At 42.7% G+C, this 16,131-nt stretch overlaps 1 protein-coding gene across 1 annotated transcript in view; it reads left to right on the top strand.

Annotated features, from left to right (window-relative positions):
* The window catches only part of DOCK2 (dedicator of cytokinesis 2), a 966,148-nt gene that overhangs the window by 92,244 nt on the left and 857,773 nt on the right, over positions 1-16,131 (top strand). Inside the window, exons 6-8 of the mRNA XM_088465050.1 lie at positions 2,512-2,660; positions 6,543-6,678; positions 11,290-11,444. Coding sequence (XP_088321176.1) covers positions 2,512-2,660; positions 6,543-6,678; positions 11,290-11,444 — 440 coding nt within the window. The remainder of the gene's footprint in view (positions 1-2,511; positions 2,661-6,542; positions 6,679-11,289; positions 11,445-16,131) is intronic.

Genomic DNA, 16,131 nt, shown 5'->3' with positions numbered 1-16,131 from the left:
ATTTGCTTGTTATGTTATAGTGTGATTCCCCAATACAAGACAGTGACAAGAAACTGAATACATGCACATAACCTGACAGCTATGATCTAATAAGTCTACCATAAATCTTCATTACCTTAATGAGTGCAATTCAGAAACTCTTTAAAATGACACATTCCATCTCTTTGTTCTTCAGAAGACCTTTCTTTCCTTGCTAATCACCTTAAAAAATAAGATACTGCATTACAATTGATAGATCAGACAGTGCTACAATTGATATTCAGCTGTTAAAGTATTCTAACCTTTTATCAGAACAATCAGTACTTCTAACAACTGTTAATTATCTGCTGTTTTCTCCCTGCTTTATGTGATAATTCAGACACTTTTAAATAAAACACATCAAAGGAGAACTGAAACACTTGCAAAGTTTTGTAAAACAAAAAACAAAAAAAAACAAAGTTCTCCAAAATACTTATTTATCTTCAGTGTTTCTGTAGCTTCATAAAAAAAAATGACTGTTGTGAATTGAAACTGCAGATAACAATAATACAAATAACTAATGCTGGGCATACACTATACAATTTTCTGTCAGATATCTGTCCAATCTGGCTGGTTGGAATGAAAACCTGGTAATGTATGGGAGCAAATGACAGTCGCTCATATGGTCTTAAACACTGGAAACGGACAAAAAAAACAATTGTTCAAATTGGTTAAATTTGTGTGTTTTAACCAATTTGTCTGAATGACCATTTTTGTCTGTTTTCCAGTGTTTGTGAGCAAATGGTCGATTGTCATTTGCTCCCATACATTACCAGGTTTTCATTCCAACCAGACAGATTGGACAGATATCTGACAGATAATTGTATAGTGTATGCCCAGCATAAGGATTGTCTTTGAATGACTAAAGGCGCGTACACACTTGGCGATTTTACTGAGCGATTGCACGATTACGACATCGTAATCGTGCAGTCGCTCAGTAATCATGCACAATTGTGCACTATAATAATGGAAACGACCAGCGATGCGCGCTTCCTCTGGTCATTTCCGACATTGTCCATCGCCTGAACATGCAGGCAAATCTGTCGATAACAACGGATTGGCCATGTTCAGGAAATAAAAGAGGGTGCCTTCAGTGTAGGCACTACAGGGGATCAGGAACGACTGTACGATTACGATGTCGAAATCATACTGTCTTTCCTGTTCGCCCAGTGTGTACGCACCATTAAGCTCATTACACACTTACCCCACAGTGTGGCCAACCGGCCGTCACACTGAATTTGGTTTAGCTACATACACTTACCAATCAGTCTCTTGATATGTCTGGCCAGATATTACAGTTGGATGGGCATTTAAATTTGCTCGCCCAGTTGTTATGTCAGTGTCGGCAGCCCCTGCAACCAGTGCAGGGGCGGTCGGCGGCTCGCTCCAATAACACATTCAGATGCACCAATATGTATGTGCTGATATGTATGTGAACCCCCCCTCTATCTCTCTCTCCCCCTCTCTCCCTCCTCCCAGAGTACATTCTCTTTTTTGTACAATAGTGCTAAATCCTGATAAATTATTAAAAGCATGTATAAACATGGTTGAAAAATCTGTAGTAGCTTTCACAAAAACGCATAAGAGAAAGGTGACTGTGCCAGTAGCATTCATTCAGATTTTAGCTTTCATTTTTCTGTTGCAGCTTAGGAAATTAATTCCTTCTTGATTACTAAGGGCAACACCACTTTTCTCCTATTCCGCCACTTATCATTAGGAGTGTATTTACTAAAAATATTTTTTTTCAAAACTGATAATTCTCAGTGGCTTTGAGGGCTGGATTTAAAAGGGCAATAGTAATACATGCAAAATCAGACTTGTTCTGCATGTACTGCTATCGCCCTTTTAAATCCAGCCTTCAAAGCTGCAAAGTATCGGCAGCTCTAATTTAAACAATCTTTAATAAATATACTCCCCAAGTCAGGAACGCGAGACAGACATTCAAAGAAATATGACAGTGCCTTGAGATATTTGTACATGAGATTCCTGACTAAACAGTTTTTGCTGGTTAGTTAGAAATCATTCTGCTAGATTTCTTAAATGGAAATATACCTTTTCTAATCAATGATCAATATAAAAAAATATATGTATATGCATTATTACTTTACTATACAAAGGCATATGTTGTTCGATTCAAATACCTTCATGTATCGTGGTTAATTTAAATAGCCAGATGGAATAGAACAATGGCACGCTGCGATTGTATTGTCATAAATGCCTTTTAGGACTTTTCAGCAAAAAGTATTTTTCAGTACAATGTTCGTTAAAGAAGGCAACTCATGTTTTTCTTAATTAGTACAAAATAAAAAAATCAATTCTCAATTGGGAGTTATCAACTTGTCTAAAACCTGGTACAAAATAAGAATTCAAGTTGGTAACTCTTTCATGTTGGACATAGACATTTCTCTAATTAGGATAATGTCCCTGGATAGTTTATTGTGCTGTAGAGTTATTATGAAGCCATTAACCTCTGTGTGTGTTGTCTTGTTGCAGTCGAGCAAAAAGGAGAAATTCCAGCAGGTCCAGTCAATGATGTGTGATTTGATGGAATGGCGATCACAGCTCCTGTCTGGTACTTTGCCAAAGGATGAATTAAAAGAGCTCAAACAAAAAGTGACATCAAAAATTGACTACGGCAATAAGTATGTTATTTTCCTTATGATCTATGTGCAAGCTTATATACAGTACTTATGTTTCTTTGGAGTATTTTATAGTAATATGCTTTTTTTGTTGTATTATATTACTACATGCTTTAGAACTGTAGTAGCGATGGGCATGTCTAGTGACAGTGATAATGCATAGCAATTATAGTTAGAAATTTGCTGAAAACTTAACACATCCGAACTTTGGGGTTTCTGTGTTGAACCAAGCCCCGACTCTGGTCTTCTCACTAAGTTTGGAACTTGGATCTAAAAACTGTATCTCACACATTTTGGATTTCATTTAAGTCCCTCCTTCGTGATTTCGGGTGCTGTGAGGTGGTCAAAATTGACTGGAAATGAATGTTATTAATGTTAATAATACTATAGGAACAAAAACATGTCCAAGTTACGTGATATTAGCTGTTTTTATCAATTTGTATAGAAATCCAAAACCAAAACAAAACATTTCAGGGTGGTTTTGGCAAAACCAAAACATGGGGGTCTGCACACATCTCTAATTATAGTGCATAGCAAATTATTCAGATCACTATCATAAATATTGATGTGAAATGCTACTAAACTCACTCTAAACAATTATATTCCCTAATGGTGCATACACACAGTCAGATTTTTCTTCAGATCTGAACGATAAAGATTTAAAAAATCATTCAATTGTTCATATCTGAAGGAAAATCTGACATATCTGACATGTCTGAATGATGAACGATGCGCGTTCTCGATGGTCAGATAAAGATATCTGACATCTGATGTGTTTGCAGTCAGATTTGGACGATTCCATTCATTTTAATACAGGCAAAAATCTTCATAGTTCAAATCGTTGAAATCATTGGTCAAATCGTTCATCAAATCGTTCAGATCGTTCAAATCGTTCAATCGTTCATCTGACACATCTGACAAATCTGACCATGTGTATGCTCCATAAGGCTCTAATCTATACTGTACTATAGCACATTGTGGATGTACAGTAGCAGTTTACAAACATGTCAGCCACATGTAAGTATGAAAGAATTATATGTAAATAGTTATGAAAATGTTTTACTTGCTTCAGTGGTAAGACATCAGCATAGAGTATTGGCAATAAGCACTTTCTATATCCCCTCTTCAATGTGAGATACCTGCAATTTACAAGGAACAGGTCACATAGTTGGGCATTGTAATTTTATAGTCAATGGCGAGGCTCCGTGTTGGGGACTAATGCCTCTGTTTATATAGTTTATGTACATGGTTAATATGGCCAATAAACAATAATGTCTTTATTTTCAGTACTAACCTATCAGCATATATGTCAGTTAACCACTTTCTCTGGTACAAACTGTTTGTGTCAGCCACTGATAGTAATGTCATACTGCCTGCACATCTATTATCTGTTCATCTATTACATGATAAACAGGTACATGTGTTTCCAGCTTGTAAGCAATATATATCAAGTACCAGGGCCATAACTAGGGTAGTGCGACCTGTGCCATGGCACAGGGCACCGCAGGGCAGGGGGTGCTGTTTGAGACTGTCAATTTTCCTGTTTATTATCATTCACACTTGTAGCTTCCTCTTCTTTTATGCCTCCCCCTATCTCTTCCCTGGCCTTTCCCCGTGAGGCCATGGCACTTTTTTCAGGTGCACTATTTTATGTCCCTATTTAAAAAATGGGGGGAGGGGGTGCCAATGCTCTCTTTGGCACAGGGCACCAAAAATTCTAATTACGGCTCTGTCAAGTACATCATAAGTCACTGCTATTCCTGGTACAAGGACCATTTAGATACAGGGCTCATAGATACAATAAGATACTTGGTAGTCAATTGTTTGCTTCAAACCACATAATCTATAAACATTGGCTTAGGCTTGTGATAATTAGCTTTTCTTGGCAAATGCTAAAGGCAATTAAAATAAAATAAATATAAATGCATCTAATACAGAGTAGTAAAATAAACAGTAACAGAATATAAATATCTGCAACTTTAAGTTCAAAAGCAAAATACGTCCATGAGATGAAGCTGTATGTACTGTATATACTCCCTATTTGAATAGGTGGTTGTTAATTCTCTAGTTTTGCAGCGGGTAATGCTGTTTGCAGAGTTCTAAAAGGGTGTAAGGCAGGGGTTCCCAAACTATGTGACGTGGCACCCTGGGGTGCCTCAGGTTGTGGTCCAGCACCAAATCAAATTATTTATGGTCAATGTAATGTAAATGTGTGGACAAACAGAAGCACAAGCCTGTCCTCCACCACATACAGTAACTGAACCTAATAATGAAAGGATGACAGGTAATCACAATTTACTTCACTTTACTACATTTTCTTCTGAATTTCTCAATAACAAACTTTTGCCTTAGGGGTGCTGTGAAAACAATGCTACTGTACTCTAGGGCGCCATGATTCAAAAAAGTTTGGGAACACTAGTATAAGGAAAAGAGCGCTCTCTAGTGTAGTAGTGCTAGTAGATATTTTAGTGTAAACAAAATATACTACGCGTACCAAAAAGTAATAATGAAAAAGTTTACCTGTTGTGGTAAATTAACTTCAATCAGGATGGGATTGGTGTGTAAAGGAGAACACTTATAAATCTAATACAGGTGGTATCTGGTATCTACTGGGCTGAAAAAGAATCTATGGCTCTGCCTTAGTCCAGTGCTGGAGAGAGTGCAGACTTGTGGGCTCATTCTTGCACATTTGGTGGTCTTGCCCCAAAGTTGTCAAGTTCTGGGATGTGGTTGCCGCCTCCTTTGTGATGTGTTCAAGGTCTTAATCCACTTGGTCTTGTTTCCTTAGTTGTTCTCTGGAGGGTTTGGGAAGACCCTCAGATACATACACTCTACATATGAGAGAATACATGCTTTTTTTCCCATGGATGCAATGCAGAAGCAATTACAGACAACTTTTATTTAACTCGCCATTAGGCCCACAGTGTTACTGTAGCTGTGCCCAATAAGTAAACAATGGTGATGAATTGCAGATGGTTTAATGGTTAGCATTACCGCCTCACAGCACTGAGGTCATGGGTTCAATTCCCACTACGGCCCCAACTGTGTGGACTTTGTATATTCTCCCTGTGCTTGCATGGGTTTCATCCCACATTCCAAAAATATACTGGTAGGTTAATTGAAAGCTCCATTGGCCCCAACATAAAAATTAACCCTAGTGTGTCTGTGTGTGAGCATGTGGTAGGGAAAATAGATTGTAAGCTCCACTGGGGCAGGGACTAATGTGAATTCTCTGTAAAGCGTTGCAGAATATTTGTGCACTATATAAATAACTGCTAATAAATAAAATAAATAATGATTTTCATCACTATGCTTAAAATGCTGCCACTTTTAACAGTTTTATCAGTGAGGGATTTGTAATATTAAGTGGAAAAAGAAATTGTCAGTTTATTTGTCAGTTCACTTCTGGGAATACATTTTAAAACGGTTGTCTTTCATAGAGATATGGGTACCTAAGCTTTACTGTACACTATACTTGAGGTGCATACACACTGGGCGATCAGGAAAGACATCGTAATCGTACAGTCGTTCCTGATCCCCTGTAGTGCCTACACTGAATGATCAGTCATTCAGTGTAGGTTCCCTCCCTTATCACTGAACATTCACAATCTGTCGTTATCAACAGTTTGTTCCGCATGTTCAGGCAGGAGCGTGCATCGCTTGTCGTTTCCGTCATTATAGTGCACGATTACTGAGCAATTGCACGGTTACGATGTCGTAATCGTGCAATCACTCAGTAATATCACCCAGTGTGTAGGCACCATTAGTGTAGAAGGACCAGGAGACTGCTCTTGGTACAGCTCACACAAAATTCTGACTGAGAATCTAAAAACTGTGAAGCACTGAAATGGCTGATTTGTGTAATCATTCCTGTTTTACTTGCAGAATCCTGGAACTAGATTTGATTGTACGAGATGAAGACGGAAATATTTTGGATCCTGACAAAACGAGTGTGATCAGCTTGTTTCATGCCCACAAAGAAGCTACAGAGAAAATAACGGAGCGTATAAAGGAAGAAATGGTAAATAACATCTCATGAAATTGTTACCAAGTTATGAAGCCTTGGAGATGTTTATACACCCTTACACTTACACATGTGCATTCGTAATCCAGAATATTGATCCCACGTTTCTCACCATATTTTGGACACTTTATATATTTGGTCCCAAAGCCCATGTCTTTCTTTTTTATTCTCCAAAAAAAAGTTTTGTCAGCATTACTTGTTACAGTAAATAAAATCTCCTCATATAGGGCCTGATTCAGAGATGGACGGTCTGGAAACCTAGAGATATTGGGTAGAAACCTGGGGGTATATTTACTAAACTGCTGGTTTTTAGAAGTGGAGATATTGCCCATAGCAACCAATCATATTCTACTTAACATTTATCAGCTAGAATCTGATTGGTTGCTATAGGCAAAAACTCCACTTCTAAAAAAAAAATTTGCATTTTAGTAAATACAGTATACCCCTTGGATCTCTTCCTCCACAGTTTTTAATTTTCTATAAGGGTTAATAATAAACTGATTTTAAACATTCTTTGAACGAGGAATTGCTTTTTATATCTAGGTAGAAATAACATCTGGTTATTATTGACTGTGTTTTATTTGCCAGGTACAGCAACTACTTATCATTTATGCTTCCTATCTAGTAATCTTGTTAGTCTATACACATACACTGCTTTTCTTCCTGGTTTTTGTTCTCTAGCAGATTTCTTTATCAGCAGATTGTTAGTATTCCACCCAAGGTCACTATTAATACTTTCCCTTGGTAGACAGGCTTTAGGGCTTGTGCACATCACTTAGTTATTTTAAAATGACTGTTTTTCTATCTGCATAAACATCGTATCTACCAAAATAGTCTGCATTGATTTAAAACCAAAATGTCTTCTTAAATTATTCATATTCTAACATTTTCAGAACTTGCTAATAAATTACTGTTGGCATAAGGAAAAAGGGGAGTGGAGTCTACACAAGCACTGATTGTCTAATTAATATTAGTAATAAAGAGACCAACTATTTTACATGAGGTGACATCAGTTAATATCTATTTATTTGCTTATTTGTTGGTGGTGCACCAAAGAGTCAGTTGAATAAAATCAATTAACAACTAATAAAAGAAAGAAGACTATATTTTGTTGTGCACTCTTTTAGGAAAAAACAAATGTGAAAGCATAGTTTTTAATAAATCTATAAAATTGCTGTGCCTTACATGTGTTTGTATATGACATGTACAAACATATAGGAGAAAAACATACATATAATGCTTATTATTTAAAGATATAAACTGCAAATAGTAGTTATCTACTGGAGAAAAGATTTGCTTATGGTACAATTCATACCCATTTTACGCCACCGCTTCGACCAAGGTTATTGCCGTGTATTGGTTCAGTGTAAAACCCGGCATTCCAACCCGGGTAGCTTGCAGGGTTTAACACGGGAACGATCTGTGTAACCCTGCAGTGTAAATTTGTAACCCAGGTCATCTGACCCGGGTCCCTTTGACAGTATGTCTCTCTCTTCAAGCACTGGCAGAAGAGTTCCAGCTCACACTGGTGCAGTGTGAATGTGCCGACCCAGAAATAACCCAGGTCAGCACCTTTGTGTAAAAGGGGTCTGTCCTAGTTTGGAACCATGTTGCTGATTGATAATTATTGCAACTATGTGTGCTGTTTGATAATTATTGCAACTATGTGTGCTGTTTGATAATTACTGCAACTATGTGTGCTGTTTAATAATTATTGCAACTATGGCCCTGATTCAGAGCCGGACGCTCTGACCAGAGCGCTCGCTCTGAATCAGGGCTCACCTCCATTACTATGGAGCGTCCTCCTGGACGCTTGTATAGCTGTGGGTCACCACCCACAGCATATACGAGCGTGCAGGATGATGGTCGCGATGGTCTTGACCATCGCGACCATCGAAACTGCGAGCAAAAGCCTGCGGTTGAGTTTTTCAACCGCAAGGCCAGGAGTGATTTTGGCTCTATCAGAGCCAAAATCACTCCCACTGACATCACTAGTGATGTCAGTGGGGCCGGCTACAGACGGTAGGCGTTCCCTTGGGAACGCCTCCGTCTGGCAGACACGCCCCCGACACGCCCACCAAAGGGGGCGTGCTGTCAGTCAACATCGACAGCACGCCCCCTTTGATGAGACACTCCGAGTGAAGGAGAGTCCTTCGCTCGTCGTGTCTCGCGCATGCGCACGACGGAGCTCCCTCCGTCGTGCGCATGCGCAGTGCGGACCATCGACCCGCTTGCGAGCGGACAGCCGCTCGCGAGTGGGTCTGAATGAGGGCCTATGTGTGCTGTTTGATAATTACTGCAACTATGTGTGCTGTTTGATAATTACTGCAACTGTGTGTGCTGTTTGATAATTATTGTAACTATGGACCTGATTCAGACCCGCTCGCTAAGGCCCGATCGCTTGCTCTGAGCGATTTTCGCCCATTTGCGCATGCGTGTAATTCGCAGTGCACGCGTGCAAGCCATTCGTTGCGATCTAATTTTGGTAGTTCGTAAGCCACTATCAGGTCGCTGCTTTGAGTGACAGTGCCATTTGTGGGTGGTAACAGGGGAAGGTGCTTGTGAACGGGGGAGTGGATGTGCGAACGCAGGCGTGTCTGGCCGCCAAAGTGCCGTTTAAAGGGCGTGCATAATTAGCAAAGTAGCATCATTGTACACGTCATCTGCATGTATTTCAGCCAGCGCTGATTGCTGTGCTTGCGGCAGGCCAAGGCAACCCCAAGGGCTGCGAGTAGCTCCGATGGCTCACGATGGTCCCGATTAATCCTTCATTTTCCAGAGATGACGTGTGTTGCGAGTGGCAAGGGGGCCTCTTTAGACACTTGCGAGCGCACTTTGCCGTAGCTCGCTAAAACATAGTGGGCATCCTTAAGCGACGCAGTGCGAGCACTTAATTTCAATATCCGGCCCCTTTTTGCCAGCGAGCGATTGCATCTTGCGAGCGGGTCTGAATGAGCTCCTATGTGTGCTGTTTGATAATTATTGCAACTATGGGGGTCATTCAGACCCACTCGCAAGCGGCAGTACGCTCGCAAGTGGGTCGATGGTCCCCACTGCGCATGCGCACGACGGAGGGAGCTCCGTCGTGTGCATGCGCGAGACCCGGCGAGCGAAGGACTTTCCATCGCTCCGGGTCTCGCACCAAAGGGGGCGTGCTGTCGATGTTGATTGACAGCACGCCCCCTTTGGTGGGCGTGCCGGGGGCATGCCTGCAAGACGGAGGCGTTCCCATGGGAACGCCTACCGTCTGAAGCCGGCCCCACTGACATCACTAGTGATATCAGAGGGAGTGATTTTGGCTCTGATAGAGCCAAAATCACTCCAGGGCTTGTGGTTGAGAAACCCGACCACAGGGTTTCACTCGCAAGTCCGATGGTCGCGATGGTCAAGACCATCGCGACCATCTTGTTGGACGCTCGTATATGCTGTGGGTGGTGACCCACAGTTATACGAGCGTCCAGGAGGACGCTCCATTTTAATGGAGGAGGGCCCTGATTCAGAGCGAGCGCTCTGGTCAGAGCGTCCGGCTCTGAATCAGGGCCTATGTGTGCTGTTTGAGTATTTTTGAAACAATGGCCCTCATTCAGAGCCGTTCGCTATTTGCGGTCGTTCGTTTAAAAACAAGGGGTGGCTATTCAAATGATCCGTACGCACATTGCAGTCTGTTCACACCTCTAAGTCTGAACGAACGAGCAAAACCTACGCTCGTTTATTTGTTAAAAACGCCCCCTGGCCGCTCGCACCATACGTCATGTCCGCTATTTATTAGATTAATCGAGTACATCGACCAGCGTATGAACTGCTCGCTATTCTTGTGGTTGGTGTTTGCTACCACAAATTTGCGAGCAGTTCTGGCTCTAAAATAACCCAGTGACGTGGTCATTGACGCTGCTGTTTTAAATATACACACCCATAAAACGCCCGTTTTGACCTTTAAGCACGCCTGCGTTTGGATCTCCACTCCCCATTTTCAAGCACCTTCCCCTGTTACCACCCACATACGCCTCATTCTGTCACTCAAAATAGCAGGCACTCGCTATATAGCGTACAAACGATTTTCGGCCGCAATGACTGGTTCGCGCATGCGTACTAAAAAGCGTACGCATGCGCAGATGTGCAAACATCGCTCGGAACGAGCGTACTGCCGCTAACGAGCGGCTCTGAATGAGGGCCAATGTTAGCTACCATTGTGACAATTGTGTGACACATTTAGAACCTTCTGAGATAAACCTGACTGAGCACTGCGGGCCATTTAGCATATAAAGTGTGCAATCTATGTCAAACTAAGGATATTGGTATGTAATTATGCACAGCAAACACTGAATGGGGAACATTAGATCCCTTCTCATGTGTTGACTAGCATTACCATTTTATTTTCTGATATAATTGACTGAATATATACAGTAGGTATACTATATAATAACCAATACATTTACTAATTATATTACTTATGAACACCTCCCCCCCCCTCTGTTTTTTTGAAGAGTCACCACAAAAAGAGTCTTCTTTGTTTTTCTGGTTGTTAATTAATGAAATACTGTGCAAAACTAATTAACTTTTTTGTAAACTAAAACATTACTACTACAGTATATTTCTTTTGTTTTCTAGTCCAAAGACCAAAATGACTTCACCATGCATGGCCGTATATCTTCTTCACCTACGCACGGTCTCTACGTGTTTGTAAGAAACTTTGTCTGCAGAATAGGGGAAGACGCTGAACTCTTTATGTCGCTGTATGACCCTCAGAAACAAACAATTATAAGGTAGGGGTAATATTTTGGTTGGCAGTTAATATTATTATATATCCACTTATCAATATCTTCAAAAGCTGTTTTTCTCTTCTGTGCCATAGAACACAAGATAGGTACAAGCAAGGATAATAGCCTATATAGGGAGAAGTACAATTCTCGGTAATGCGCGGTCGCAATGTGGGTCTGCGCGCATGACTGCTAATTTCGGTATTGGGCAACTTTGCACATTTTGAGTCTGATTTTGAGTTGGATGTAGTATAGTGTCATTATGGACTCATGCGGACAATATTTTTCCTACTGCGCACAGAGACACAGTACAGATTTGGATGCAGGGTTTGATCATTTTAGTGGGCGGTCCTAGGATGTAAAGTGCATGCTAAGGTTGCGTTTTATGGGCGTCTTGCTGAAAGCGGCTGGGCACATAGACACACAGCCGCTCTCATAGTAGATCATACTCAGATGGAGAAACTGCACCTGTCATAGGGCTAGTGCAAACTTTGATGGTCCGACCAGTGGTTCGCTGATTCTGCATGTAAAAGCTGCACACCAGTGAAAAGATTTGTAACGGCGTTAGCATAAAGTTGCCAAAATGTGATTCTTGGCAGCATCCTGGCAAAATTTTGTGACCCTCATTTCTTCTTCAGGGTCCATAGGCTCCACAAGGAGACCTTGGGGTGTAGGTGGTGGATCAAGAATCCGGAGTCAGGAATTCCCTCCCTAGTTACAGATTGGTGAATGTGTTTGGTGGTGGAGGTCACAAGCAAGGATTCCATTGCCATGCTGTGTCTGGAACAACTACTGACTATACTACAGTATAACATGTTTAAGATAAAGTTGAATGCTTCCAAAGGAATCTACTGAGAGTTTGCTTTTTTTTAAAAGTAGCTTTCATAACTTATTCTGACAGATGAAAACGAAACATCCAACATAAAGTAAAAGACAGAAAGATGAAAGATTGTGATAAAAATATCCCACAGGTGTATTCCTATACTATGTTATAAGGTTACAAGAAATTGTCAAGAATAGACATGGGGAGCATGAGATATAATCAGTGAGGGACATTGTCGTAAAAAAACAGTTAACTGAGATTTGACATATGCTTGATCTATTAAAATGTCACACACGAAGGGGTATATTTACTAAAGTGCGGGTTTATAGAAGTGAAGATGTTGCCTATAGCTTGATAAATAATAAGTAGAATCTGATTGGTTGCTACGGGCAATACCTACAGTTCTATAAATACGCACTTTCTTAAATATATCCTTAAGAATGTGCCCATCTATGGAAACTGTCCTGAGGTTTTTAAGTGTAACTGGTGAGCTAATATGCTGCCATCCCATAGCCTAGTGTTTCTCAGATCCAGTCCTCATGGAACCCCAACAGTGCATGTTTTCCAGCTGGAGCACAGGTGTGTTCATTTACTGATTCAGATATGTGCACTAACCAATGGTTAGTGCACATCTCCCCTCAAGCAGCAGCATGACTGACATTTTGCAGCATTTGGGAGACGTAGCAAGGGCGTGGCTGACCACCGTTCCTGAAAACGGGGACATGATGCCCCCATTATCCGGAGGGATGAGGCAATGGTCTGTGTCGGTGGACGCAGATTTCCTGGCCTGTCAATTGACCAGGACCTGGTCAGGCTGTGGTAAGTTCAGCTTCTCCAGCCAGCGACTGATGGTTGCAATGGTGATCGCAGGCTGCAGCCTTGGTTGCAGCGCTGGAATTGCAGATGCAGCAAGGAGGTATCTGTTTCCAAAAGATACCTCCTGCTGAATTAGCATTTTAGTTGGACTGAATTGCACAGCTGTTTGTGTGTGGCTCTGCAATTCCGTCCATCTCTGAATCAGGCTCTAAGACAAAAGATATACAAGTGGTACTAATTAATTCTGAGAATACATTGAAATCACGCACTATTAGAGTTCCATGTGGACTACTTTCCCCACGAATAATGTTATAGATAAAAACCAAACAATTGAGAAGTTTTACTTGCAGTGCCAACTACATCTCTTGATTTAAAATCAATATCAATTTATGAGTTAGTTTGCAGTGTGAACTGTAGTTTACTCCTCAATGACAGATGCCCTGCTGCCAATGATAAATTATTAGAGATCTTAATTAACTTTATATAAATCAATAGATCCATAGCATCTGTGATACAGTATAAACCGAATTGTTCGGCATTCAACTAATAGTTTAGTCTCCTACAACCAGGACCTGTGTGACCTTCGGAGTACTTCCATTCCCTTTCCAGCTGGACCAGACCCTTTTCACCAATGACCACATGTCTACTGAATTCATTGGTCACTTCTTGGTCCTCATTCTTCTTGACATTTTTGCAGTCTTCAGCATCGTGCGCCATTTCTTCTCTACTCACTTCACTCAGTCAGTCTCAGTGACACTGTCCTCTCTTGGTTTTCCTCCTATCTCTCTAGCCGATCTTTCTCAATAACAACATCCACCTCCTCATCTCCCTTTCCCGCTCCCTGTAAGGGTCCCTCAAGGCTCAACCGCAGGCTCAATACTCTACATGTCCTCACTTGGTGAACTTATTGGATTTTTCAGTCTTGAGTAGGGATGGTTTAAGAGAGGAGGGGGCCCATGTGTGGGTCCCTTCTTCTTTCGCGGTGCACTGTGCCAGAGTCTACTGTGCATGTGCAGGTCTCCAGAAATTTGACACCCGTGCCATGTTACCACTAAATTCACCACTGCGCAATTCTCTGGGAAAATGGCCATGTGGGACTCCGGAGAATGCATATAATGGGAGCAGGTTGTGTGGTGTGGGCCATGTGTACACCCTGCACCTTTTATAGATACTCCACTTCAGTACCATGTTCATACTGAATGTCCACCATGTTAGAGACTGCAGTTATGGTCCATGGGCATAGGCGAGTGACTGCCGAAATGTAGTGGCTGGGAAACTGCCCAATATCCACCTCTAAAAAGGCCGGCTATTTGGTCCCCCACTGCCTCTATCTACTGCAGTAACAACATGAAGTGTCTCCTGTGTGGATGCTGAAGGAGGAGGACTCGATACATTATTTGCAACTGTAGAGAGAGATGTATATCCTAGCAAGTTTCTTCCCAATAGGGATTTCATCAGAGGGGTGTGAATTTGTGGCGGCATTTGCATAAACTCACAGATGGACAAACGATAATAGACGTTGCTGCGTGCGACACTCCGGCAAAACTCCCATAACACACCCATGAGACTGATTTTATTTGTATTCACTTCAGGTCAACTCGCAGTCACCACCCAGGAACGGCCCTCCCTGTGGCGCATCATATCTGATACCGTCAGTCCTGATCGCACCAGCATACACTCTGTGTAATGCATACCCCGTAGGGGTTTTCAGGACTTTTTACGCATGCACAGTTGCAAATAATCGCTCAGCTATGTGAATATCGGCATTGCCTGCATCTCTGAATAAGGCACTTAGAAAAAAAGCAAATGAGGGGATTGAGAGGAAGATACAGCTCTGTAGAAAGAAAAATATAGTAATCAGGGGCATATCTAGCCATTGGCCACGATGGCACTTGCCAGGGGCGCCGGTCGAGGGGGGGCGCCATCCGGCGGTGCCACACATGACCAAGGGATAGATTAGTGTCTGGTGACCAGGCCTGGGCTGCCTTCATTGGTGTTCTCTCCTCCTCCCTCTCTGTGCCATGCTGCCATTGGCTGTTGCCTGGCGGCTGGGGTGGTGATCATGCAGACGTGGTGGTATTGGCTGGGAATGAGATATCCGTTTGTATACGGGCTGGGCCATTTGCTACTGCTGGTCTCCATAGTCGCGCCCTCCTGCAGGTGACACGCTACGACCTCCACGGGGCTCCTCATCACGCCGCACACCCGCAGCATGGCGCCCCGGCTGCTGCATGGCTCGACTCTCCAGGAGCAAGGTTGCTTCCCCGGGACCCTGCGTCAATCATCGGCGCTAAGCAACTGACCTTGCATGGTTGAAAGGTATAACCCAGGGGAGGAGAGACTCTCAGCTGCTGCAGAACCTCTTCTGGGGGGGGCTCAGCTGCTGCAGAACCTCTTCCCGGTGGGGGGACACATCAATTTCATAATAAGGAAGGCTTATTTATAACAGTTATGACTGGCGTTGAATGGATGTTGTTTCCTACTGTCTATCCTTTGTGTTTTCCTGTGTCTGTCCCCTCAGTCTCTCTCTCCTGCCATTCAGTCTCTCTCTCTCTCTCTCTCTCCTGCCCCTCAGCGTCTTACTCTCCTGCCTTCCAGTCTCTTACTCTCCTGCCACTTAGTCTCTTTCTCTTCTGCCCCTCAGCCTCTCACTCTCTTGTCCCTCTGGCTCTCTCCCTCCTGCCCTCAGTGTCTTACTCACCTGCCCCTCAGTGTCTTACTCACCTGCCCCTCAATGTCTCTCTCTCCTGCTCCTCAGTCTCTCTCTCTCCTGCCCCTCAGTGTCTCACTCCCTTGCCCCTCAGTCCCTCTCTCTCCTGCCCCTCAGCGTCTTACTCTCCTGCCCCTCAGTGTCTTTCTCTCCTGCCGCTCAGTCTCGCTATCTCTCCTGATGCTCAGTGTCTCACTCTCCTGCACCTCAGTGTCTCACTCTCCTGCCCCTCTGTCTCTCCTGCCCCTCAGTCTCTCTCTTCTGCCCCTCAGTCTCTTTATCCTGCCCCTCAGTCTCTGTCTCCTGCCCCTCAGTCTCTCTCTCCTGCTACCCAGTCTCTCTCT

The sequence above is a fragment of the Taudactylus pleione genome, unplaced genomic scaffold (genome assembly GCF_031769625.1).
Source record: "Taudactylus pleione unplaced genomic scaffold, aTauple2 ptg001827l, whole genome shotgun sequence".
Classification (NCBI taxonomy): domain Eukaryota; kingdom Metazoa; phylum Chordata; class Amphibia; order Anura; family Myobatrachidae; genus Taudactylus; species Taudactylus pleione.
The sequence above is the reverse complement of the archived record's forward strand: the minus strand, read 5'-3'. Positions and strand labels throughout refer to the sequence as shown.